Below are 24,836 nucleotides of genomic sequence, written 5' to 3' on the forward strand. Positions count from 1 at the left end.
AGTACCAGTGGTGCTAGTACCAGTGGTTCTAGTACCAGTGGTTCTAGTACCAGTGGTGCTAGTACCAGTGGTTCTAGTACCAGTGGTGCTAGTACCAGTGGTGCTAGTACCAGTGGTTCTAGTACCAGTGGTGCTAGTACCAGTGGTGCTAGTACCAGTGGTGCTAGTACCAGTAGGTGCTAGTACCAGTGGTGCTAGTACCAGTGGTGCTAGTACAAGTGGTGCTAGTACCAGTGCTTGGGAACCTCTGTACTATAGCATTGGAGCCCGAGGGCAACATTTTCGTTGCCGCAAATTAAAGCCCTTATCCCTAAACTACTTTGCCTTTTTTTTAACTATTTTGCAAAACATTTTTGAATAGTTAAAATGGCCAGTCTACAAGCTCACAACGTGTCAATGTAGATTGGCTAGTTGACCTAGCCATGACCTTTAACCATGAAACTACGAAACCAGCTTTCAACAAGCTCCGAGAGGCGATACAGCCATGATGACCTCCTGGGACATATGTTTTGTTGTACTAAGAGCCAGGGGGGGGGGGTGCATGGTGGGACACATATGGCTTGTGGAATCTTGGTACATTACACTTGATATACCAAGAACTCAAGTAATCTCTCTCTCCGAGTAGCAGCAGCATCAACCAGCAGACATATCATTGCACTCTATATGCGTGTGTGTGTGTGTGTGTGTGTGTGAGAGAGTGCGTGCGTGCATGCGTGTGTGCGTGCGAGACAGTTGGTGAGGGAGGGAGGGATCATCTCTAGGCCAGTCGGAGAGATGGGGAGCATGATCAGATGATTACTGATGAATGCCCTTTGACCTTCTCGCCCTCAAGCTTCCTGGATAATCCCTGCAGGATAAACAGCTTTCACATGGTTTATGTGCGACTGGAGGTCTCCGTCTATACAAAACTTTCCCTAATGAGGTAATAGAGCTATTGGGGCTGAGCTGACTGCTTGTCATTTTTTTGTGTGACTGCTATAGCCTACAGCTGATTTGATTTTTATTTATTTATTTTACATTTTTGAGGTCCAGCTTTGAGGTAAACTCAAACATTGTCCTAACACAAACATTGAATGCCATTGACGATGAATGGCCAGTTTTGTGTGTTTGCGTTATTGAAGTTATTGAAGACAAAAGTGAGGATGCAAATGGTGATTACCCAGAATGAGATGATGTATGATGATGTTGATAGTTGATGATAAGAGCGCCCCTCACTTCACACAGGTGTGATTTTTGAGTGGTGCAACCACTCCAAGGAACAGCAATGTCCGTGTTCACATATCTATGTGTTCACCTATGTGACTATGAGCACCAGTGGTATGACTATGAGTACCAGTAGGGGCGCTGTTGTGCCAGAAACAGAGAGAGAGAGAGATAGTGCTGCACTGTTGCCTGCTAATGAGAGAGAGAGAGAGAGAGAGAGAGAGAGAGAGAGAGAGAGAGAGAGAGGAGGGTGGCGGGGGAGTTGCACTACTCAGTTCATGCGGGTGTGATTTTTTGATAGACAACTGATGTTTTGCGTTGACCGGCCACATCTGCAGGCAGCTGTGTTGCTCACTTGACCGCCATGTTTTCAATATTCTGTTTTTAACACAGTACTTTAGTAACACCCATGTACAGTAGCTGTCTAACTACTTCAAAAACGTCAATCAAGTACACAATCACACCACCACTGTGATTCGGAACTGCATGGACGGCCCCTGTAACAAGTTCAAAGCTGCCCACTGGCCAGGCAGAAATCTATTTCAGGGTTGAGAAGATATGAAACAGATACAGTACAGTTCGGAGCATCAGCTTAAATGTAGGATACCATTTAATAGCACAGAGAAGCCAGCCAGAGGGGAAATGTAACTGACCTGTGCCATATAGGAAGGCCACAATTGTACATTACTGTACAAGATTGTATGTGAGACAAACTAAATTCAGATCAACGGTATCCTTGCATATTTTCAATATGTATTCATTTCACACCCATGATCCGAGCTTGAACAAAAAGCCAAAAGAGAAAACAGGAATGGTTGAGGTGATATTGTGTCACTTTTAAAATCAACTATGAGCTATTTCAGTCAAACACACACACACACACACACACACACACACACACACACACACACACACACACACACACACACACACACACACACACAAAGATATGCTATTTATAGGCAGTTTCGTTGTAAAAATGGTTGTTTCCCAGTTCCCACAACCAGACGGGAAATAAAAGGATACTGGGACATGAATGAAGCACTGCTATAAACGCTGTCTGTCTGGAATTCTGGGATTTGGTTCTATATATTTGTTCTCATTCCGTGTCAGCCTCGACGAGGACACAGCTGGACAACAGAGCACCATATGGGAGGACCAACCCACATACATACAGTATACCCTCGACCCTTTGTTGAGGCACCAATTAAGTGACAACAGTTGCGTGTATCCAGATCTGTTACTTGGATTACGCTGTCTTTACATAAACGGCGACAAGCTGCAGGCATCGCTTGTTGATGACAATAAATATACATCATCGAATGTCATAGCCTTGCACGATCTTTGGTTCCAATTTCACCCATAAAGCTTAACTCATTAGCAGTGAATAAAAACATTAAGCCCTGTCAGACATTGAGCTTTGAAGCCACATTATGTCCACATTAGTCATGTTATGACTGAGGTTTGCACGGCAACAAATGAATGCAGTACAGTAGATTTGCATAATACGGTAGAATGCACCAATGTGAATTCTGTAGAGACAGCAGATGGCTTGAATGTTGTCCACTAGCCTGCCCTGGATAATGTTTTGAAGCGATTCTGCAAGCCAAATAGAAGTATTGAGGAATAGACATTTTGGGAAGTCAGGCTTTACAATTAGGAAAGGATTCAGGAAGGGTTAGAGTTAGGGATTTAGAGGTTAGGTTTAGGGATTTAGAGGTTAGGTTTAGGGATTTAGAGGTTAGGTTTAGGGATTTAGAGGTTAGGTTTAGGAGCTCGGGTTGGAGTTATGCCTGATTCATATGTAGTTGCAGTGTCTCACGCATACCAAAAATAGCCAATCTATGAGCTCACAACATGTCACAGCACGACGTTTTGTGATATTGTAGATTGGATATTCTAGGTTCACAACACTAACTATAATTCAGGGTTTATAGGGGTAGGTTTAAAAATGACAAAAAGAAAGTAGATAAAAATCGCATTCATACAATTGCCACCACAAACTTTCGATGTCCCCAGAAATAGCAATGCGTGCGTGTGTGCGTACCTGTGCTTGTTAGGCATTACGATTTTCTCAGTACATATTGTAGGTGTTAAATGTCTTAACCTGCCTTGACCGGTTTGTCTAGCATCAAATGTTGGATGAGTGAGAACTTTCTCAAGCTAAATGAGGATAAGACAGAAGTTCTCATAATCGGTTCTAGTGAGCAGAAACAATCAATAATAAGCAGACTTGGTAACCTGACTGTAGAAAGTAACAGTACAGTAAAGAACCTGGGGGTTATTATTGATTCTGAATTTAATTTTAATTCTCACATTAATCATGTTACCAAGATTGCCTTTTTTCACCTTAGAAATATTAGAATCAGAGCCTATTTGTCCTTGGACGATGCAAAAACGCTAATCCACGCCTTTGTTTTCTCTCGGCTTGACTACTGCAATGCACTTTATTCAGGACTGCCTAAGAAAACAACTGACAGATTACAACTCGTCCAAAATGCAGCAGCCAGAGTTTTAACTAGAACTAGGATGAGAGAACATATTACTCCAGTTCTGGCATCACTGCACTGGCTTCCGGTTGTTTTTAGGATTGATTTTAAAATTATTTTACTTGTCTATAAAGCTCTCAATGGTCTCGCACCTTCCTACCTACATGACTGCCTGCCTAAATATGTCCCAAACCGCCCCCTAAGGTCTTCCACTGCTGGCCTGCTCGCGTTGCCAAAAGAAAAATGGCAACTAAAAAATACGGGGAAGCAGCTTTTTGCTTCTACGGGCCGTCGGCATGGAACAAGCTCCCACTGTACCTTCGTCAGGCAGCCTCTGTAGACATTTTTAAAGCTCAGCTCAAGACCCACTTCTACAACATTGCTTTTAATTGAGTTTTAATATACACGTTCCTACCCTGCCCTGACTGATTTGTGGTGTTTTTATTTGTTTTTATTTGTTTTTATTTTATGTTCTTGTATTCAATTTTGTTCTTTGCCATTGTTTTATCATTTTAACTACTTATGTTTTATTGTATTCTATTTTTGCCCTGTGAAGCACTTTGAGCTACATTTATGTATGAAAGGTGCTATACAAATAAAGTTTATTATTATTATTATTATTATTAAAGTACAGCATTTATCTACCAGATAATGTACTGTACATCACTGTGTGCTCAGCTGTGGACAGTCCAGTGCTACAAAGCCCTAGTCACTGATCAGACAGGTTCCATTTTTTCACATCTGTAATCCATGATTGTGTGTGATCTGAGTTCGATCTGCTGGGAGCATGCTTTTAGGTCTTCTATTTTTGAAAAATCGAAGAACGACTGACATAGAAACATAGCATTTTCTGAAAAATGTCAGGATGTAGAAGACATTTTTTCGATATTACAATATCCAAAGTCCCAAATGATATCTAGTCTCATGTCACAATATTATTACATACCTGGTCTGTTTTTTTTAAAATCCGATAGCAGAAAAGAAAAAGGTGATTGAACACGTGAACACTCACCACCAGGTTGCCGATCACCATGACCAGCATGAAGACGGTGATGCAGAGCGGCTGGCCCGCCACCTCCATGCAGTCCCACATGGTCTCGATCCACTCGCCGCACAGCACGCGGAACACGATGAGGAACGAGTGGAAGAAGTCCTTCATGTGCCAGCGGGGCAGCTGGCAGTCCATGGAGATCTTGCACACGCAGTCCTGGTAGCTCTTCCCGAACAGCTGCATGCCAACCACGGCGAAGATGAAGACGATGATGGCCAGGACCAGCGTCAGGTTCCCCAGGGCGCCCACCGAGTTGCCGATGATCTTGATGAGCGTGTTCAGCGTGGGCCACGACTTGGCCAGTTTGAAGACTCTCAACTATGGGAAGACCATGCAGGGCAAGAAGAGTGTCAGGAAACAACACAACATCTAATGCTATGAAGAAATATATATAATCAAGGCAATGATAACAGGAATCTATGCGTGTCTTCCATCCATCCTTCCATCTTCAACCGATTATCCGTAGTCGGGTCGCGGGGGCAACAGCTCCACCAGAGAGCTCCAGAGGTCCCTCTCCAGAGCAACATCACAGTACGTTTTAACAGCGTCACAGCAGTGCAGTACAGCGACTGCAATACCGCCCCCCTGCCACTCCGATTCTCCGGCTGATCTCCTTCTATGTGTGTCTGTATATGTTTGAATTAATTGAGTATATATATATATATTGAATATATATATATATATAAATATAGGTCCTGCAGGTAAGTTCCTATTCCAAAGTACGGGGCAGAAAAGCATTAAGAACAACAGTTCCCATTACCAGTCTGAAGGAGCGCAGGACAGACAGGCCCTCTACGTTGGACAGACCCAGCTCCATCAGACTGAGACACACGATGATGCCGTCAAAGATGTTCCAGCCCTGTTGGAAGTAGCGGTACGGGTCCATGGAGATGAGCTTCAGCACCATCTCCGCGGTAAAGATGGTAGTGAACACCTGTAGCAACAGCACACGGATTGACACATCAAAGAAAAACTATTAACTATGACTAAAGTTCTCATTGAAAATTAATCACTAGACGTGTCAGTCGCTCAGCCGTTAATGCCCAAACAACCACACCAAAGGGTCGGGTCGGGACAGAACGGTTTTTAACCCATTCTGGGCGGGAACCCCTTTTGGTGTTTTAAGGATTCTGTTCTACTTTAGCTATTGAAAAATAGCAGATCTACAAGCTCATTAGCGAGCCACCGAGTGGCACGCTACGAGCTTGTAGGTCTGCTATTTTTTGAAAAGTCGTGAAAATGTGGTGCAAATCTTTGAATATATATTTCAGAGCGAACCTTTTTAACTAAAATATTGGCTTCTGGGGGGGTCCCTGGAACTACATATTTTGAGATGGGCGTCCGTTGCCCAATAGAGATAATTCTGGGGGTCCTTGACAAAAAAAAAGGTTGAGCACCACTGACATAGAAACATGTTTTTTTCAGTCCAAAATTGGTGTGGTTTAAATGATTAATTAGTGTGTGCCAAAATACTCCTACCAATTGACCACACATACATTTGCTTTTAACGTACGCCATACTCAGGTGTGTGGAATCCGCATTCCTCAGTATTGCAAAATGGCCGGCAGATGAATATGTTCAATGGGACAAATTGGCATGCTGGGCATAATCAAAATTCATCAAATGACAATATAATGCCCCCCCCCCCCCTTCTTCTATACATGGCATTCTGTGTTGTCTTTATACATTTCAGGCGTTTATCTCCTCCAGTCTAGTGCTCAGAGTAAAACAAACAAACAAATCCATTATCTGAGTGGCATGATGTTGTACAGCATGTTGTTCTGCTCTCCTGTTAGTGTGCTTTTACTGCCCACCGAATCAGGCTTTCAGTACCACTCCACAGGCCATTTAGTTATCGCCCAATAGCACTTTACAGTACCACACACTTTACAGTATCACAGAGAGAGCCATGCCGTGTTAGCACTGTATCCTGGCAACCCGCCACCAGTGTTGTTTTCGTCGACTAAAACCAAGACGAAAAATGTCCGTCGACTAACTTTTTTCACTGACAAAAACGAAATAGAAACTAAATGAAAACTAAGCTACGATGACTAAAACTAAGACTGAATATATTGACAATTTCGTCAACAAATAAAAACTAGACTAAAATGTTAGGAGGGGACTAGTGGACAAGAGATCCAGTACAAGTCATTTTACACTTGGTTGCATGCTGAAAATAGCAGATCTACAAGCTCACAATGCGTCGCAACGCGACGCATTGTGAGCTTGTAGATCGGCTTCAGTCCGGTTCAATCCTTTGAATCCTTTGAAAACAACATCTACGGTTCTCTGAATCTGTTGACATTTTTAAACGAAATCTTAAAACACACCTTTTTAGCATCGCTTTTACCTCCTAGATCATGTCCTTTTCCTGTGATTAGTCTCTCCTTTTTACTATTGTTTTTATTACTATATAGTTGATGCTTTCCTGCTTTGTTTTGCTCTTTGTGTGATATGTACATATGTATATTTGTGTATGTGTATGTGTATTTATATATATATATGTATGTGTATATATATATATATATATATTATTTTTATTCTTATTACTTTTTGTTCTTACTGTAAAGCACTTTGAACTGCACTCGCTGCCTGAAAAATGTGCTATATAAATAAAGATTGATTGATTGACACTCTTCGCCAATAGAAGTCTATGTAAAAGGGGCCGCCATTGGACTGAAGCCCCATGAAGTGAACGGAGATGTCATAACTCGCCTCCAATGGCTCTGATCCTGGCAACCCGCCTACTGTATACTGTAGGTGCCTGCCCTACAAAAGAAAATTAAAAAAATAAGTAAAAGGTATGTTTACCAGATTGCCCACAGAGAGCATCCCGTTGAACTCGGGGGTCATGGGGTAGTGTTCCAGGGCCATGAACAGGGTGTTGAGCACGATGCAGATGGTGATGCCCAGGTCCAGGAACGGGTCCATCACCAGGAGCTTCACCCACTGCTTCAGCGCCAGCCAGCAGGGGCAGCACTCCCACACCAGGTACCTCCGGGCCAGCGGGTACCACCCGGGATGGCACTTCTGCCTGGACTCCTCCAGCTCTGCAGCAGCAGGGAGAGGGAGACCGCAGTTGGGGGTGATAGTACGTCTTTAGACACCCTGGAGTCATTTTTTATTTGCAATGGTGTATTAACTTTGTATTTAGGGTTTCTTCCTGGAGGCTGAACCCTTGACAGTCAAATGGGCCAATGAAATAAAAAGTTATATAGTGACGTCACATTATCAGCCCCTCCCCTAACCCCTCCCCCTTTATCATACAACTACAGCTGTGGGTGCGGCTTCAGTTCAGGTGGATCACCACCCATCACCACCCACCAGGCAAACCAGGCATACTTAATGAACTGGTGGGCGTGTCCACATAAAAGCATGATTTTAACAAATATTGTACACTTTTTGGAAAAAAGTTCTTCCCCCTAATATTATAATAATACCTGATGATCATGTTTTAGGATGGGAAAAAATCGTGGCACTCCATCTTTAAGCATTATGTTATACTTTAGCTATTTAAAAATAGCAGATAGCTTGTAGGTCTTTTGAAAAAATCGTGAAAATGTAGTGCAAATATTTGAATATTTACTGTATATTCTTTCAGAGCCAACGTTTTTAAATCAAATCTTTGCTTCTGGGGGGGGGGGGGGGGTCCCTGCCTGGAACAACATATTTTCAGATGGGGGTCGGCAGACAATTACATATAATCTTGGGGGTTAATGTTTGTGTAAGACGAAAATAGCTGAATATAGAAATGCGTGCATGGCGTGTGCGTGACGTCATTAAAATAGCGTCGCACCAATTAGAAAGAAATCACCACTAAAACACTGGTTATATTTTGACCAGCAGGAGCATCTACAGTACACTCTGACACTGGGGTTGCGTACTCTGTCCACTATACTGTATATACTGTAGTGTATGGAGGGAACAAAATGGCCCTCCGTAGAGGAAGCTCTGACCTCTCAGCTGGAGCTCTTCATCCATGAAGGTGACGGAGCTCAGTGCTCGCTTCCTGCGCGGCGCTGGAGGCTCAGCCACCACCGCTGGGGAGGACAGCCCCGGCGCTGGGGAGGACAGCCCCGGCGCTGGGGAGGACAGCCCCGGCGCTGGGGAGGACAGCCCCGGCTGAGGCTTCATGGGATACGCAGTCCTCTCCAGACAGGCCAGCTCCTGGGACACACAGGAGGATACAAACAGGGCTGGAGACATGATGGATTCATCTTCCCCAAGGAAGGGGACACACAGGAGGGTACAAACAGGGCTGGAGACATGATGGATTCATCTTCCCCACGGAAGGGGACACACAGGAGGGTGTATCTATGAGACATGATGGATTCATCTTCCCCAAGGGGACACACAGGAGGGTACAAACAGGGCTGGAGACATGATGGATTCATCTTCCCCAAGGGGACACACAGGAGGGTACAAACAGGGCTGGAGACATGATGGATTCATCTTCCCCAAGGAAGGGGACACACAGGAGGGTACAAACAGGGCTAGAGACATGATGGATTTATCTTCCCCAAGGAAGGGGAAAACACAGGAGGGTACAAACAGGGCTTGAGACATGATGGATTCATCTTCCCCAAGGGGACACACAGTAGGCTGTATCTATGAGACATGATGGATTCATCTTCCCCACGGGGACACACAGTAGGCTGTATCTATGAGACATGATGGATTCATCTTCCCCACGGGGACACACAGTAGGCTGTATCTATGAGACATGATGGATTCATCTTCCCCACGGGGACACACAGTAGGCTGTATCTATGAGACATGATGGATTCATCTTCCCCACGGGGACACACAGTAGGCTGTGTGTTCATAGCCAACGCCACTCTAAAGACAGTTTAAGCCGTAGACTGTCTTTAGAGTGGCGTTAGCTACGAAGATGCACAAGCATAATGAAGCACGCTCCTCCTCGTTCAACAGACTAATTCGCTCAGAAGTAACAACTTTTCGTTACAGAAAGGACGTTCACAGAAATGTGACAGTATGTATTTATTTTCGAGTGGTGCAACCACTCCAAGGAACAGCAATGTCCGTGTTCACCTACGTGTTGGTTAATGAGCACCAGTACGAGTACCAGTAGGGGCGCTGTTGTGCCAGAAACAGGGAGAGAGAGAGACAGTGCTGCACTGTTGCCTGCTAATGAGAGAGAGAGAGAGAGAGAGAGAGGGAGGGGGGGGGGATATGTCCTGCATATTCGTCTCTCTTTTATATATTGAGCTGTTGTTATGCACCAGCTAATGGGGATCCTAATCAATCTGTAAACTCTCTGCGTGTGTGTGTGTGTGCACGCTTCCTGTTCCAATCTGCACATCCACATCTTATTGGACAACATCAGGGCAATTAACCCTTCACTCACCGAGACCTCCTTGACCCTCTCCATGCTCCACGCAGGAAGTGCGGAGGAGCTGTGCAGACGCACGGCGCTCAGCCCGTTGAGGTCCGGCAGCAGGCTGTGGCGCCGGCCGTTGACGTTGAGGCTCACGGGGACGTAGACCTGGGAGCAGTGGCTCCGCACGCTGCCCGACCTCCTCCTCTTCCAGGGGGTGGCGGTGGAGCCGGCGCGACTCCTCGTGGCGCCGGCGGCGGCGGCGTCCCCCCCGCAGACGCTGTTCTCGTCGTCGGACTCCGAGTTGTTGCGCGGCCAGAAGGAGCTGAAGATGCTGACCTGGCTGCCTCTCCTGCTGCTGAGGGGGTGGGAGGAGAGGGTGGCCAGCAGGGGGTGGGCCGGCATGGGAGACAGAGGAGGCTGGGTGGAGGAGGAGGGACACGAGAGGATGGATGGAGGAGGGACACGAGAGGAAACACGCTGTGGGTCACTGAAAACAATCACAATCTAACCCATTTAGACCTGAGGCCGATTAAAAAAAGTATTTTAAATCCTGACAGTTTTCTGAAAAACCTATGTTTCTATGTCTGAAAAACCTATGTTTCTATGTCTGAAAAACCTATGTTTCTATGTCTGAAAAACCTATGTTTCTATGTCTGAAAAACCTATGTTTCATGTCAAGGACCCCCAGAATTATCTGTATTAGGCCGCGGACACCGATCTGAAAATATGTTGTTCCAGGGACCCCCCCAAGCCCCAGAAGCAAAGATTTGAGTTAAAAACGTTTGCTCTGAAATCTGAAAGAATATATATTCAAAGATTTGCGCCACATTTTCACAATTAAAAAAACAATAGCAGATCTACAAGCTCATAGCGTGGCACTCGGTGCCGCGATATGAGCTTTGTAGATCTGCTATTTTTCAATAGCTAAAGTACAAGTGTACAACATAATGCTTTATGAGACATCGTTGGTCCTGGGAGGGAGGGGTGGGTGGGCTTTTATATTTCTTATACTATATTATATACATATATAGATACATGTATCCTGTTTTTGTTTTCTATATTCATTCATAAATGACAGTCTACATAATTGTAGCATTTGTATTATGATAAAAAAACAACAACAATGGATAACAAAAAGTGGTGCAGGCATTAGGCGTTGCTATACGCTCAATGCCCTGCCGTACCATCGGGTCGTCCAACGGGTCAAACTTCTCCTCGGCAGCCTCCTCCTCCTCCGCCTCCTCCGACAGCGTCCGGTGGGAACGGCGCCTCCTGCTGCTCCGTCGCATGCTGACTCTCCTCAGGACGAACGGAGACATCTCCGGAGACATTATGGAGTCTGTGTCCTGTGTCTGTCTTTTTGCTGCAAGCTCCACACGGGAACACAAGATAATGTTAGAATGTCGTATTTGCTGATTTTACAGATACCTCTAATAACCCTGTGAGTGTGCACGTGTATACCACAGATTATCCTCTAGGCTGTTTCTGCTAGCGGCCGGAAGCTAACGGAGGCTAAGACGGAATATAATAACTTTCCACGAGATATATCTCGAGAAAAGCATGGAATGGGTTGTTAACGCTGCTGGAAGGCGGATGTGGACAGACTTACTCTTTGCTCTCGTCGGAGATGCTCCATGGCCATTATTATTATAATTATAATTATTATATTATTATTATTTATGACTTACTCTTTGCTCTCGTTGGAGATGCTCCATGGTCATTATTATTATAATTATTATATTATTATAATTTATGACTTACTCTTTGCTCTCGTTGGAGATGCTCCATGGCCATTATTATTATAATTATAATTATTATATTATTATTATTTATTACTTACTCTTTGCTCTCGTTGGAGATGCTCCATGGCCATTATTATTATAATTATAATTATTATATTATTATTATTTATGACTTACTCTTTGCTCTCGTTGGAGATGCTCCATGGCCATCTGGAACTCTCTCTCCTTCTGCCAGGCCTCGGCGATGGTGGCCTGGTTCTGCTCCTCGTAGGCCATGGCCACCACGGCCAGGATCAGGTTGACCAGGTAGAACGACCCCATGAAGATCACCAGCACGAAGAACACCATGTAGGTCTTCCCTACGGCGCGCAGGGTCTGACGGGGGGGGAGGTTTCAGTTTCAGGTTCAGGTTCGGTTCGGTTCGGTTCGGTTCAGTTCAGTTCAGTTCAGTTCAGTTCAGTTCAGTTCAGTTCAGTTCAGTTCAGTTCAGTTCAGTTCAGTTTCTACCATTTTTTAGCAATTGTTCCGATTGAGTTAATTAACTTAATTCAAAAATGTAAAAATGTTGATGCTGCTATATGCATATTTGAAGTTTTTCAGAAGACTTCGGTCAGGATTTAGAGGTGTTTTTAGAATCGGTGTGGCGCGCTACAAGCTTGTAAATCTGCTATTTTTCAATAACAAAATGCTTTTATGAGCGCACCGGGCCGAAAGCATGAACGAGCACTGCGAGTCGTGCGTGCGTGCGCTTCACGTACGCACCCATAGTGACGTAGATATAGCCCAGTGCCGCTCGAGCTGCAATGCCTACTTTCCATTTTACTATTACTTCACTTCCCCTGATTCTGAAGTAAGAGCAAAATGTCTAGCGTGACAATTAAAAAAGGTGAATTAAAAACAACACCTGGTGAAACAGCTTCTCCCAGTAGTCTTGTGTCATGAGGCGAAAGAGTCCCAGGAATGCCCAGCCAAAGCTGTCGAAACTGGTATAGCCGTAGTTTGGGTTTCTCCCCTCTTTTAGGCAATCGAATCCATCCGGACACTTCCTGTAACACACGACAACAAGAGGAAAACCAAAGAGATGTTCAACATCAACATCACAGGGTTCGGACCCTAGCTGCCTGCAACAACATATTGTTCTCTACAATCATCGTTTAGAGGCAGCCTATACTGAATTACTGATCATCACCACCAAGTTTATAATGATCTCTTGGAGGCAGCCTATACTGATCATCACCCCAAGTTTCGTGAGAATCTGGCCACTTGTTCAATGGTCACACGTTATTTTTGCTAACAGTCGGACCTTGACCTGACATTGACTTTTGAACCTTTCAACTCAAAAGTTAATCATGTCGTCAGGGCAGCATATATTGATAATAAATTACCCATAGGTTTCCTGTAAATCTGCCCATCTGTTCTCAAGTTATCTTGCGCGTGCGCGCACACACACACACACACACACACACACACACACACACACACACACACACACACACACACACACACACACACACACACACACACACACACACACACACACACACACACACACACACACACACACACAGGAAATTCCACAGGTGAGGGGATTTAGGCTGACAGGTGAGGCCCACTGGCAGAGTTGACCTGAGCCTTTTGTGGTGGTTCTGGAGAACCGTGGGTCCGACCAACTCGACACCGGGCACTGCACTCCCTGCCGGGGGGTGGAACACGTGTGTCGAATGTGAAGTCGGTCGGGCAAACAGTTCTCGAGTTACGTGCATTACAACCACACACACACACACGCACACGCACACACACACACGCACGCACACAGTTCAAGGAAAATACAGGTCAATACAAAAACTGTAAAAAAAAAAGAGGTTATTTCATGTGCATGTGCTCGTGAGCACACGTGTGTCGCTCACGCCACACTAGTTAGTTACATCCCCTGGCGACTGGGTTCACACTCACAGGGGGGAGTGCAGAGTGAGTCGATACAGTTCTGTATCATCACCGTTATATTATATAGACTGAAGAGTTGACAAAATTCATCCCAGGCTGCAGCTCTAAAACGCATTGAAGCAAAAGGGATTATGCCAGGCCAGATGGATATCAAGTTTCAGTAAAAAATAAATGTCAGCTTTATGCCTATTTGATCTTTAATGTCAACCCACTTGCATTACAGTAAATATTTCAGTCCCGGCAACATGGGGACAAGCTGGTCTGACATATCAATCTGAGATCAGAATAATTTAGTAATGGCAGTGAAACAGCTGGGCAGGGAGCACAGACAGTACTGTAAAGTACGGTATGTTGCTGTGGGAACAGCTATAGATCAAGCTATACAGATCAAGCCGGCCTGTCTGCCACCCAGCCAGACTGGCTGGCAGGCAGGCAGACAGGCAGGCCGCAGGCAGGCAGACCACTTGACCCATTTTCAACCTTATCTTCATATAATGCACTAATGAATATTACTAGATGGCACCATTTCTGTCTCACTCTGCTATGGACAGTTCAGACATCTGCATAATGCTATGACATCATCGATGGGAATTCCAAGCTCAGAGAAATAGAAATAGAAGCCATTATTGTTCTTGCATTGAAAATTGTTTTTTTAACCCATTCTGGGCGGGCACCCATTTTGGTGTTAGCACTATGTTATGCTTTAGCTATTGAAAAATAGCAGATCTACAAGCTCATAGCGCGCCACCGAGTGGCGCGCTATGAGCTTGTAGGTCTGCTATTTTTGAAAGATCTGACATTTTTTAGAATCTGATCTCAGGTCAGAATGGGTTAAATCAGACCAGTGTGTGTCCAGTTGGAAACCTCGTATGAATCTGATCTCAGGTCAGAATGGGTTAAATGACCAAACCTGCCTACATGAAACGGTGCCATCTTACTGACTGAATACTGTATATACAGCAGTTTGAGAAACAAGTACAGTACTTGATTACGTTTGTGTCATGCAATGAGACACAGCACCATTAAAAACAAGCTGCCTGTTACGCCAATGTTAGAAGTTTGAGTTTCTATAGTAACCAGGCCCTGGAGGCCTGTGTACAGTTGCAGTACAGTACAGTACACCCTCCTGTCCTGTGCCATGGGAAAACAATAGACAGCTAACATAAAAACCATGCACAACAGTCCTGGAACACTTGTGGATCTGATAGTCGTTCTTCTATGATGCACAATGAATGCTGCTGTACTTTTTTTTAGGTTTTTAGGTGTCATGATCCAAATGAATACGATAGTAACGCATTCCGATGCATTTCTTTTGCGTGAAAACAAAAAGATGAAAGAGGATGTTTCTACGAAGATTAAATCCTAATCGCGATTGAGCTCTCTGACAGCACAAGTAGCAAATATAACTCTCTGCTGAATCTATGACATCCTGCACTAAATAGCCTGCATGTTCTCGCCTGTTAGAGGGGAGAGGAACGGGTTGGAAAAAACTTGTGGAGCTGCTATTTTCAGGGTCAATAACATGCAGTAATTATTGTATTTATAGACCTACCTATACTTTTGGACACTATACAAACAAGGCTACGGGATTCAAGGGGAACCAACAGAGAATAAACAGCATCACGACCCGAAAAGACGGGTTCAGAAAAAGGTTAACACAGTGGCACAGAATCACATCTTAACAATAACAGAACAGCCATGCAAAGTGATCTCTGCTCCAGTAAACCTCGTGGTATAGAGCACTAAAGTCCTGACGTCACTGTCAGAAGAGGGCATCAGTCCCCAGGTTCATGTACTTTTTTTTGCATTGTAATCTCCATAGGGGGGATTTTAGATCGCCTCATATAAGAACTGTGTTTGAAAAATAAACCGCTCACCCCGGCCTTTTCACTCATATGGATATGAAGCATCGACTGAAGGTGGAAATGTACAGATATACCCAAAGAATAACAAAATAAGCGTCAAACATGAGTCAAACAACCCAGAGACTACATTTCCGGGTAGGCGGGTGGCTGCATCTCCCCGTCGCACAACAGAAACTGAATGTTAATTACGTTTATTTTTATTTTATTGATATTTAAAGTTCCGTGGTTAGTACGAGTCGAGTCACCACCAGCTGAGCTTACGTCAATGAGGAATCTCAGAAACGCAATGTGTTGACAGCTGGGCGTGACGTATATTAGCAGCGACATTGCCTTCAATGTAGTTTCAAGGCTTTTGCAGCCACATTAATTCCATTTTCTCCAGAAACTGGCTGTATCAAATATTAATGGACATCATAAGCGACACACAGCCACCCCCCTGACAGAAAGGCAGAGATGATCGGTGTATTTTTCAAACACAGTTCTTATATGAAGCGATCTAAAATACCCCTATGGGGATTTCAATGCGACTAAAAGAATACATGAACCTGTGTACTGGCGCCCTCTACTGAAAGTGACGTCAGACTTCGGTGCTCTATTGTGGTGGGGCTTTTGAAATAATGAAAAATCATCAACAGACCCCATCAACCCCCTCTGTCCAGCTGGCTGGCCACTCACGCCATGTTCCACATGGAAAGGGTCGTGGCAGAGGCAGGGTGATTAACTACAGTACACCACATGTCATCTCTCTCTCTCTCTCTCTCACGCTATCCCACGCACTCTGACTGCACTGCGTTCCCCCGACGCTATGCAAGACATCTACTGAAAAATATTAACCTGAAAGTTAACCTACATCTGTTGCTATTTATTGAAGCAATGTTCTATGAAACCTATTTGTGCCAGGCTTTGTTTGTTCTTTGCTGAACCACATGTTCATGCTATTGTATCCAGGTTATACAGATGGTGCACACAGGGTCTAGTCACTCTATATATACCGGTAGTCACTAATCATTCTATACACTGTATTGTGTAAGGGCTCGTACACAATGCACGATAGGCCTATTTACTCCGATTATGCGGTCGGGAAGCATTTTTGGAGCTCGCCGATCAGGCTTTGATCGCAGAGGTTTTGCTCGCTGTGTGTGTGTGACAGGAGCTGATGACAGCCGATATAATGACAGCCGATTTAAAAAAAAAAAGACTCCTGTAGTGTGAAATACAGTACAGTACGATCTGACGACTCCCTGACAACTTTAACCCATTCTGAAGGGGAACCCCTTTTGGTTTTTAAGCATTCTTTTATACTTTAGCTATTGAAAAAGAGCAGTTATACAAACTCATAGCAAATTTCAGAATTTAGAAGACATTTGTAGAATCGTTCCCAGGTCAAAATGGTTTAAAAGTCATAATACAGTGACATGATATACACAGACATACTTATCCTTAAAGAACATGATTCAACACATGCAGCAAATGAAAGCCCACTCACCCTGCATCACTCGCAAATCCACATATTACGGCATCCTTTGCTCCTTCTACTTTGTAAAAATTGTCTGAGAAGGAGAGAATTAGGGTCTAATGTTAACACTCACTCCACAGGTTTTTACAACATTTGATCATGTAATAATAATGCATAAAAAACATGGATGCTGGATAGATTAACTATGAACACACATCCATATAGATCCACAGCCTATGTACTGTACTGTATGCATGGATTCTCTTTTCTTTACCGGTATTTAGATTTTTCTGTCAAATACAAGACACAACACAACAATGCAAAACATCTAATGACAGAAAAGTAAGCTTAACACTACAAACACAAGAAAAGACTCACAAACAAAAAGCAAAAACGGTGTTGGGTGAAATCAACCCTCAACGGCTTCTGACAGACATAATGAGGAAGCCAGTATGTCTGTCAGAGGTACTGCGGTAGGGAATTGAGTTGTTCTACCTCTCTAGAACAGCACCTGCACGCTCGGTAATAGCCAAAAAAAACACTTCACAACCAGAACATGGCTGACCTTCATTGTTGCGGAAGTCTGCAGTCGAGGCCCAGGTTCTGTTGTTGCAGATGAACGTGTCGTTTGGGTTGAAGGAGGAGTTGACACAGTGAGAGATGTTGCGGATGCACTTCTGCTTCAGGTTGCCCATGAAGAGCTGCAGGCCGATGAGGGCGAAGACGCTGAGACAGAAGACCGTCAGGATCATCACGTCTGCCAGCTTCTTCACGGACTGGATCAGTGCGCCCACAATGGTCTTCAGGCCTGGAGGAGGAAGGCGACAAAGATACATGGAAGACAACAAGACACATCATACATCGATGAGACAGAGAAGAAGGAATTACATTTTGCGGGTGTCCGGCACTTTAGTGTGCCTTTATTTTTCTCTTCTCATTAGCATTATTTATCCAGAACTTAACACTACATGAATGGAATGTGTTAAAATCTACAGTACAGTACACTTCAGTTGGATAAAGAAGATACATCAGACAGCAATTAAATTGATTTCTGAGTGTTATTATGAGATACAAGATTTATGAGAGGTGCTTGAGCAGGGGAAAAGGCATTATGAAGTACAAACATCAGGCTAGAAACAAAGTATTTGTGATGTGAAATGTGACGCGCCTGAGATGCCTTACAGCCTCAAGTCTTAGTAAAACGTTTTTCTTTTTTACCGGCAGCTGTCAAATAACTAAATGAGGACATGGACAAAAATAAAAACATAGGGACAAAAAATAGATAATCGATCTGACAAATGACTCATATGCCCGACTCCTCTGTACATTTGATTGACCGCTGCTGCTATTGATTAGATATTGTATGTGTATGTGTACATTATACCTCCAAAATGCTGCTAAAAATTAAGCTTTTATACCTGTCTAGGACAAGACTCTCCTTTACATTACATTCAGTATTTTATCATCATTGTATATTATTATTTGTATTAATATTATTACTTCTTTGTTTGCTTTAAAATATTATGACGTTAGCATTTTGCGGAAACAAGTCCCAACAAGATTTCACTTCTTGTACTTTCTTGATTCCTGATTCTTTGGTTTTTGATCGGATGATCATTTGAGAGATTTCTTTTGAATAAACCTTTTGAGCCCCAATCCCCCCGCAAACGGCTGTCCACCTCATGAACAGCTCTCAGCGGGTAAATGGGGCTGGTCAAGGTCTCAGGTTCCAACTCCGATATTTTAGATTTTCCCTCCCGGACCCCCGTGGCGTTTAAGAGGTTTTTAAACATCCCGTTTTTTTCCACAAATAGAGATACCGTATAAAGTATGAATATTTTACAGATACTGAATGATCAACTTAACCCTTTTGGTGTTTTAAACATGTTATAATTTAGAAGATTATTTTTTTTATTTTGAGGTCAGGCCTAAATGGGTTAATAACCTGACAAAGCATTTTCCCCAACAAAGCGATAAACAACATTTCGGACATGAGGGAAGACAAAGTCAAAATGTAGGTTCGGTTGGAAACAAGCTATAAGGCCTCTTATGGGAGTCAACAGTTTGTTTAATCAACAATGCTCTGGCTACACATCGTAACTCACTAGAGTTGTCCCCCAGACATTGACTAATGTATCGACTACTGTACTCGCCACCAGTAACACACAGCATAAACACGCAAAAGGAACGTTCTTCTTTCTACGTGACAATAAGCACTTAGTTCTGACCCTCCATTGCAGTTAAATGGATGCATTTTTTGTGTCATTCTCTTCTTACCTGGGATAACTGAGATAGTTTTCAGTGCTCGTAGGACTCTGAAAGTTCTTAATGCAGAGACATTTCCAAGATCCACAAATTCTGTGACATAGCTGGGGGGGAAAAAACAGAGAAAGATTATATTAGTGCGTGTGCGCGCGTGCGTGCGTGTGCGCGCACACACACACAACACACACACAACAAAGATACGCTTCAAAAAAAGGGCCAAGCACACAGGCAGCAGTGGCTCCAGAGGTAAAGTCCTCTATATTTAAATGCAGTCCACCATTGCCATTTCACCAAACAGCATTTGTTTGAATATGTTGTCAGCAATGCAGCATTATCTGAACACTGAACATCACATGAAGTGGCTGAGCCACTAGGGGGTGAAACAGCAACTTCCCAGAGGCTACCAGTAGAATGTGATGAGGTTGCGCTGCCCAATAGGGAGTACGGTATGCACATGCATGATTTTCACATCAGGACACGCCCCCCTCCCCCCCCTCATCTAGACTGAGTGGCAAAACATTGAGCAGCATGGAGTGTTGGAGTTTGGAAGTGCTCGTTGGACCGTCCTGCGTACCACCTGTTTCTTGACAGGAAGTAGCTCATAACGTTTCTATGGTGGATTTTTATGAAACAAAAAACGTTCTATAACTGCAGATAGAAAGAGGATAATTCAAGCTTTTCGTACAGCTAGCAATGTTGGTGAGATTAACATTGTTTAATGCAATCAGACAGGACTTTTCCGTTTGGTTGAATGGGCTGTCAAGGCCATAGAAAGTCGTTTTTTGCCACTCAGTGGGCGTTCCCGCATAACTTCCAGGTACGGTGATGTCACTCGCATGCCCTCTATAAATTCCCTCACTGTGAACGCAGTGTTTTCAAACAAAGCAGATGCCCTCTATCAGCGTGATTAGAACAACTAGGTCACCTGTCTAATCCGCCACCTGCATGTGGAACACTGAATCACGGCAGAGAGATCTATGACCTACAGAACGGGCTTCTAGGTCATGGTGCTTCCAATCAACACCGTCCATGTGATCACATGATGGATGTTACTAGAGTATTGGAAGCAGGGATGGGAGGTTTCACTACAGGCTTGACCTGTCCATGTTCTGGCCCGGAGAGATTTTATCCATTCAAGTATAAGGTTTAAACTTTTTACAAGCATATTATATAGAAAATATAGAAAGAAAGAAGAAGAAGAAGGTTGGGAGTGGCTTATCGTCGATATCAGCCGTCAACACCCTTATCCCCGTTACAATACGCTATAGAGCGTCGCAGTCCCACGCCCCCTCGATAGACCCGGAAAATACTTTTCAGAAAGTATTTACTGTATTTAAAGACGGTTACGCCGCAGACAAAGCCAACTGTTGTCGTGACAAATCATGACAACAAACACAATTTTTCAGGCCAAACAAAGAATTAGAAAGTAGAAAAAACGGCAGGTTACAACCATTTTTTGTTATTTTTCTTCTTTGTAATTATTTGTTTGGTCCAAAATATTGTGTGTGTTGTCATGGTTTGTCACGACAAGAGTTGGCTTCGTACAACGCTTAAAAGGTCTTTAAATAAATGCCTTTTGAAATGTCTATGGGAAAAATGCATTGGGATTCATTTCCTGGGCCTGGCGTCGTCATGAACGGGACTGCGACGTTCTATAGACCTCTGGGAGATGGATTGCTGAGGTGGAGCGCCACAGCGACCATCAGCTCCCAGTACTTCCCGCACGACCTGCTGCACCCAAGCCATGCTACCCATTCGCCAAGTTGGCGGTGCCCGGGATCGAACCCATGAACGTGTGGTCCAAAGGCGAGAGCTCTATACCGACTGAGCCGTTATAAATAATGGAATAATAACTATAGACAATGCATTTGATCAAATTATACTCACGCCATGACAATGACACTGAAGTCCAGCCAGTTCCATGGGTCTCTCAAGAAGGTGTATGGTTCCAGACAGAATCCTCTTGCTAACATTTTTATCAATGATTCAAAAGTGTAAATTCCAGTGAATGTATTTCTGAAGAAAACATATTCATGGAGAAGAACAATGTTAATCAGATTGCATAAGAGAACAGAAACAGTTTGTCATTATAAGTCACTCACAATCTCTGCTATACAGTATGTAGCAGAGTGACCTCTATATGTAACAGAGTGACCTCTGCCTGGTCTTCAGGCAGAGGTCACTCTGCTACATTCCCCTTTAAGATGCTTGGATTAAGATGCTTGGACTTAGTCATTGGTTCTGTCAACTTCCGTGACACGGATCAGGTTTAGTGGGGGAAAAGCCAGGGAAGTGAGTGTAAGCAGAGTGGCTCCCAGGCCAGGCTCTGACTGAGGACCAAAGAGCCTAGTATGTCCCCTGGCTGGCTGGCCAAGGGGGGGATTCCTCTGTTTATGATATTAATATAGATATTAATAAAAAATAGATGCCTCATTGGACGCTGCAGTTCGTTGGAGCCATGTACTGTATGTCAAAGGAGGAACAATTTACACTGGGGGAGGAAGTACGCCGGAGGTGTGGATGGCACGCTACATCACACTGTGATTGGCCACTCAAGTGATCACTGGCCAATCATAGCACATCTTTTCCGGGACTTATCAGACCCGAACATGCGCCCTTGTGACGCACGCTCATGCTTCCGTGGCGGAAAGGGCGTCTACCTTTATATGTCTGTGTGTTTACTGTATGTAGCTCGGCTTTAGAATCCATTCTTGTTATATGGGGTCTCTTAACCCATTCTGACCTGAGATCAGATTCATACGAGGTTTCCACGGGACACACACTGGTCTGATTAACCCATTCTGACCTGAGATCAGATTCTAAAAATGTCAGTCGTTCTTCGAAATTTTCAAAAATACCGAGTGGCGCGATACGAGCTTGTAGGTCTGCTATTTTTCAATAGCTAAAGCATAACATGATGCCAACACCAAAACGGGTTCCCGTACAGAATGGGTTAATAGTTATAACAATTACATCAAAGCATACAATTAAACAAGAAATACATGATAAAACATAAAAACAACAAATGCATAATATATAAAGAAATATATTAAATAAGCAATTAAACAATTGATAAAATGTTAATTGCCAACCAATTCATTTAGAAAGCATACAGAACAGATCAGCAAAATGTGACTGAAACTATAGGGATGTCCCGATCACGTTTTTTTTGTCTCCCGATCCGATTCCGATCATTTGAAAATGACGTGATCCGATCGGGACAACCCTTTTTTTGTACTAGTCAGGTGCAAAACGGATTCTGGTTCAGTATAGATGGCATGCTGCATGCTCAAAGACCACCTATGATTCCAAGCATTTAAAGTTTCCATTACAGTCTTTCAGAGGGCATTCATGTTTGTTTTGTTTTTTGTTTTTTTTTAACAGCTTTTCTTAATCTCTTGGATGCATTTCATCATCATTCTCTAAACAGTGAAGTGATGTGGTAGCCTACTACAAAAAAACTGAAAATCTGTTTTGTGCTCAAATGGACAAATACAAACTTTTCACTAACTAACTTGGCTCTTAATTAATGCTATAAATGGGAATTAAAACAAAACAATGCCGCTGTTTTTCAAGACGAGGGGTGAGGAGAGAGAGAGAGAGAGAGAGAGAGAGAGAGAGAAATTGATAGAAAAAGAGATGCGTGGCCATTTATTGTATTTCATTAAGTAGTCTTCCATCATTGTATTGTTGAAAGAATAGCCCTATAGGGAATTTCACACATGAGAATGTTTGGACACGTTTTGGGAATGAGATTCAGGAAACGCATCCAAGCGATTGAGGAAAAACAGTAAACATTATAACACATGCCTTCCTCGTTAGCATTCCAAGTGCAGCCAATATTTCGTGCTTCGAATATACTTACATGTCAAAGGAGTCCCCAATCATGACTGACAAGGCAACAAACCCTGGTAAAACTCAACATTAAAATTAATCTAACTCAGTTTATTGATAACATTATTGCTAAAAAGTGTTAAGTGAGCAACTCTGTTGTGCAACAAGTGATAGATGAAGCCTTAGGGTCGATTCATACTCCTATTTTAGAGCCGAATAAAAGTCGGTTCGGCGCTGTAGAGCCTACAATTTGACGTCATTTGAGGTTCGGGGGGGCGGGTACCGTCCTAAAGTCGGCTCTTCGGTGCTACTGAAATTTTCTGACGAGCCGAAATCATTTCGGCACTACAGCGCCGAAACAGGAGTATGAATCGGCCCTTAGAGGCTTGTTTGTGAGTAGGAAACTAAGGGAAGGTTAACACTTACTCCAGGTACTTGGTCCATAGTGGTGGGTCAGACATCGCCATGAAGAAACAGTTGGTCAAGATAGTGAACATTATGAACAGGCTGAACAATGTGAAAAGGTGTTAAGGAAAAGTGTGTCATGAAAACAATTCAATAACCATAATCATGTCATTTATCTACCGTTGCGCCACAGCAGTCTCTGTATGCTTTGTGTTATGGATTTGTCTTCTAGAAACAAAGCAGAGTGTACAAAATAAAACAGTTAAGCCTTACAGTACAGTACAGTACAGTACAGTACAGCACCACTCTCAGACAGGTCAGATTTCATTTTGTCTGATGAAACTAGAAGTGTGTCAATAGCTGCAGACTGCAGTACAGCCGTCACGTGCAGTGAAATCTCCTTTTGCTCTTATGACAATTTGGAGATTAAAAGATGACTATCAGGGGATTTGGTTTCTGATGCCACAGCGGAACATAACAAAGCTGTTTTAAAAAAATAGGACTACAGAAAAATCCAATGGAAAAGGTAAATAACAGAAATTGGCTTATGTGACTAAAGTAAGCAAGTAGTGTATTAATGTGCGTTACTTTTGTTGTTGTGTAGTTTTAATATTTTTTTTGTATTGCTCAATTAACTTAAATTAAATCTATGCTTTACTGCACTATACTGAGCATACACAAAAATGTCAACTTCTAAATGAAAAGAAGGTGAACTGTTGTGAAAACCCACCAACATACTATTCTCAGGATCACATATTCTGCAGTGCATTATTTGAAATACTATTATAATTTGAAAACAAAATATAAAATACCAAAAACTCATTGTGTCAGCATTATTCTGTTCAGGCTGTTTCACAGAAAACAGCATGGAGAAACTATTGCATTAGGGGGCGGTCACACAGAGCTTTGAGTTTGCCTATGAGGGTGGATTCTGCCAATGCTTTTAATGTTCCCAATAGAAGGATTTCTGCAAAAGAAATGCTTCTTTCCCATTGAAAAGCCTTGGCAGAATCCGCCCTCACAGGTAGAATAAAGGCTCATACATACAGTAGTCTGGATTTTCGGTGGTGAGGTGACCACCGAACTACAACATGACGTCACGAGCCGCGGTGAAGAGCAAACCACCGCCACCGCTCTAGCCCTTCTCTCTGTTTTTACTCACCACCGCTCAACCGGCACGGTGGTCACCTCACCACCGGAGCGGTGGTCACCTCACCTCACCACCGGAGCGGTGGTCACCT

At 43.4% G+C, this 24,836-nt stretch overlaps 1 protein-coding gene across 1 annotated transcript in view; it reads right to left on the bottom strand.

The window, feature by feature from the left end:
- The window catches only part of LOC308326282 (sodium channel protein type 4 subunit alpha-like), a gene marked incomplete at its 5' end in the record, with an annotated part of 46,131 nt that overhangs the window by 18,901 nt on the left and 2,394 nt on the right, over nt 1-24,836 (bottom strand). Inside the window, 13 exons of the mRNA XM_080779089.1 lie at nt 4,705-5,061; nt 5,504-5,677; nt 7,555-7,793; nt 8,700-8,910; nt 10,118-10,501; nt 11,269-11,454; nt 12,004-12,201; nt 12,731-12,872; nt 17,122-17,185; nt 17,657-17,899; nt 19,369-19,460; nt 21,244-21,372; nt 23,617-23,697. Of these exons, the coding sequence (XP_080635215.1) occupies nt 4,705-5,061; nt 5,504-5,677; nt 7,555-7,793; nt 8,700-8,910; nt 10,118-10,501; nt 11,269-11,454; nt 12,004-12,201; nt 12,731-12,872; nt 17,122-17,185; nt 17,657-17,899; nt 19,369-19,460; nt 21,244-21,372; nt 23,617-23,697 (2,500 nt within the window). The remainder of the gene's footprint in view (nt 1-4,704; nt 5,062-5,503; nt 5,678-7,554; nt 7,794-8,699; nt 8,911-10,117; nt 10,502-11,268; nt 11,455-12,003; nt 12,202-12,730; nt 12,873-17,121; nt 17,186-17,656; nt 17,900-19,368; nt 19,461-21,243; nt 21,373-23,616; nt 23,698-24,836) is intronic.

The sequence above is a fragment of the Protomyctophum bolini genome, assembly GCF_963924005.1.
Source record: "Protomyctophum bolini genome assembly, chromosome: 12".
In the NCBI taxonomy this organism is placed as follows: Eukaryota; Metazoa; Chordata; class Actinopteri; order Myctophiformes; family Myctophidae; genus Protomyctophum; species Protomyctophum bolini.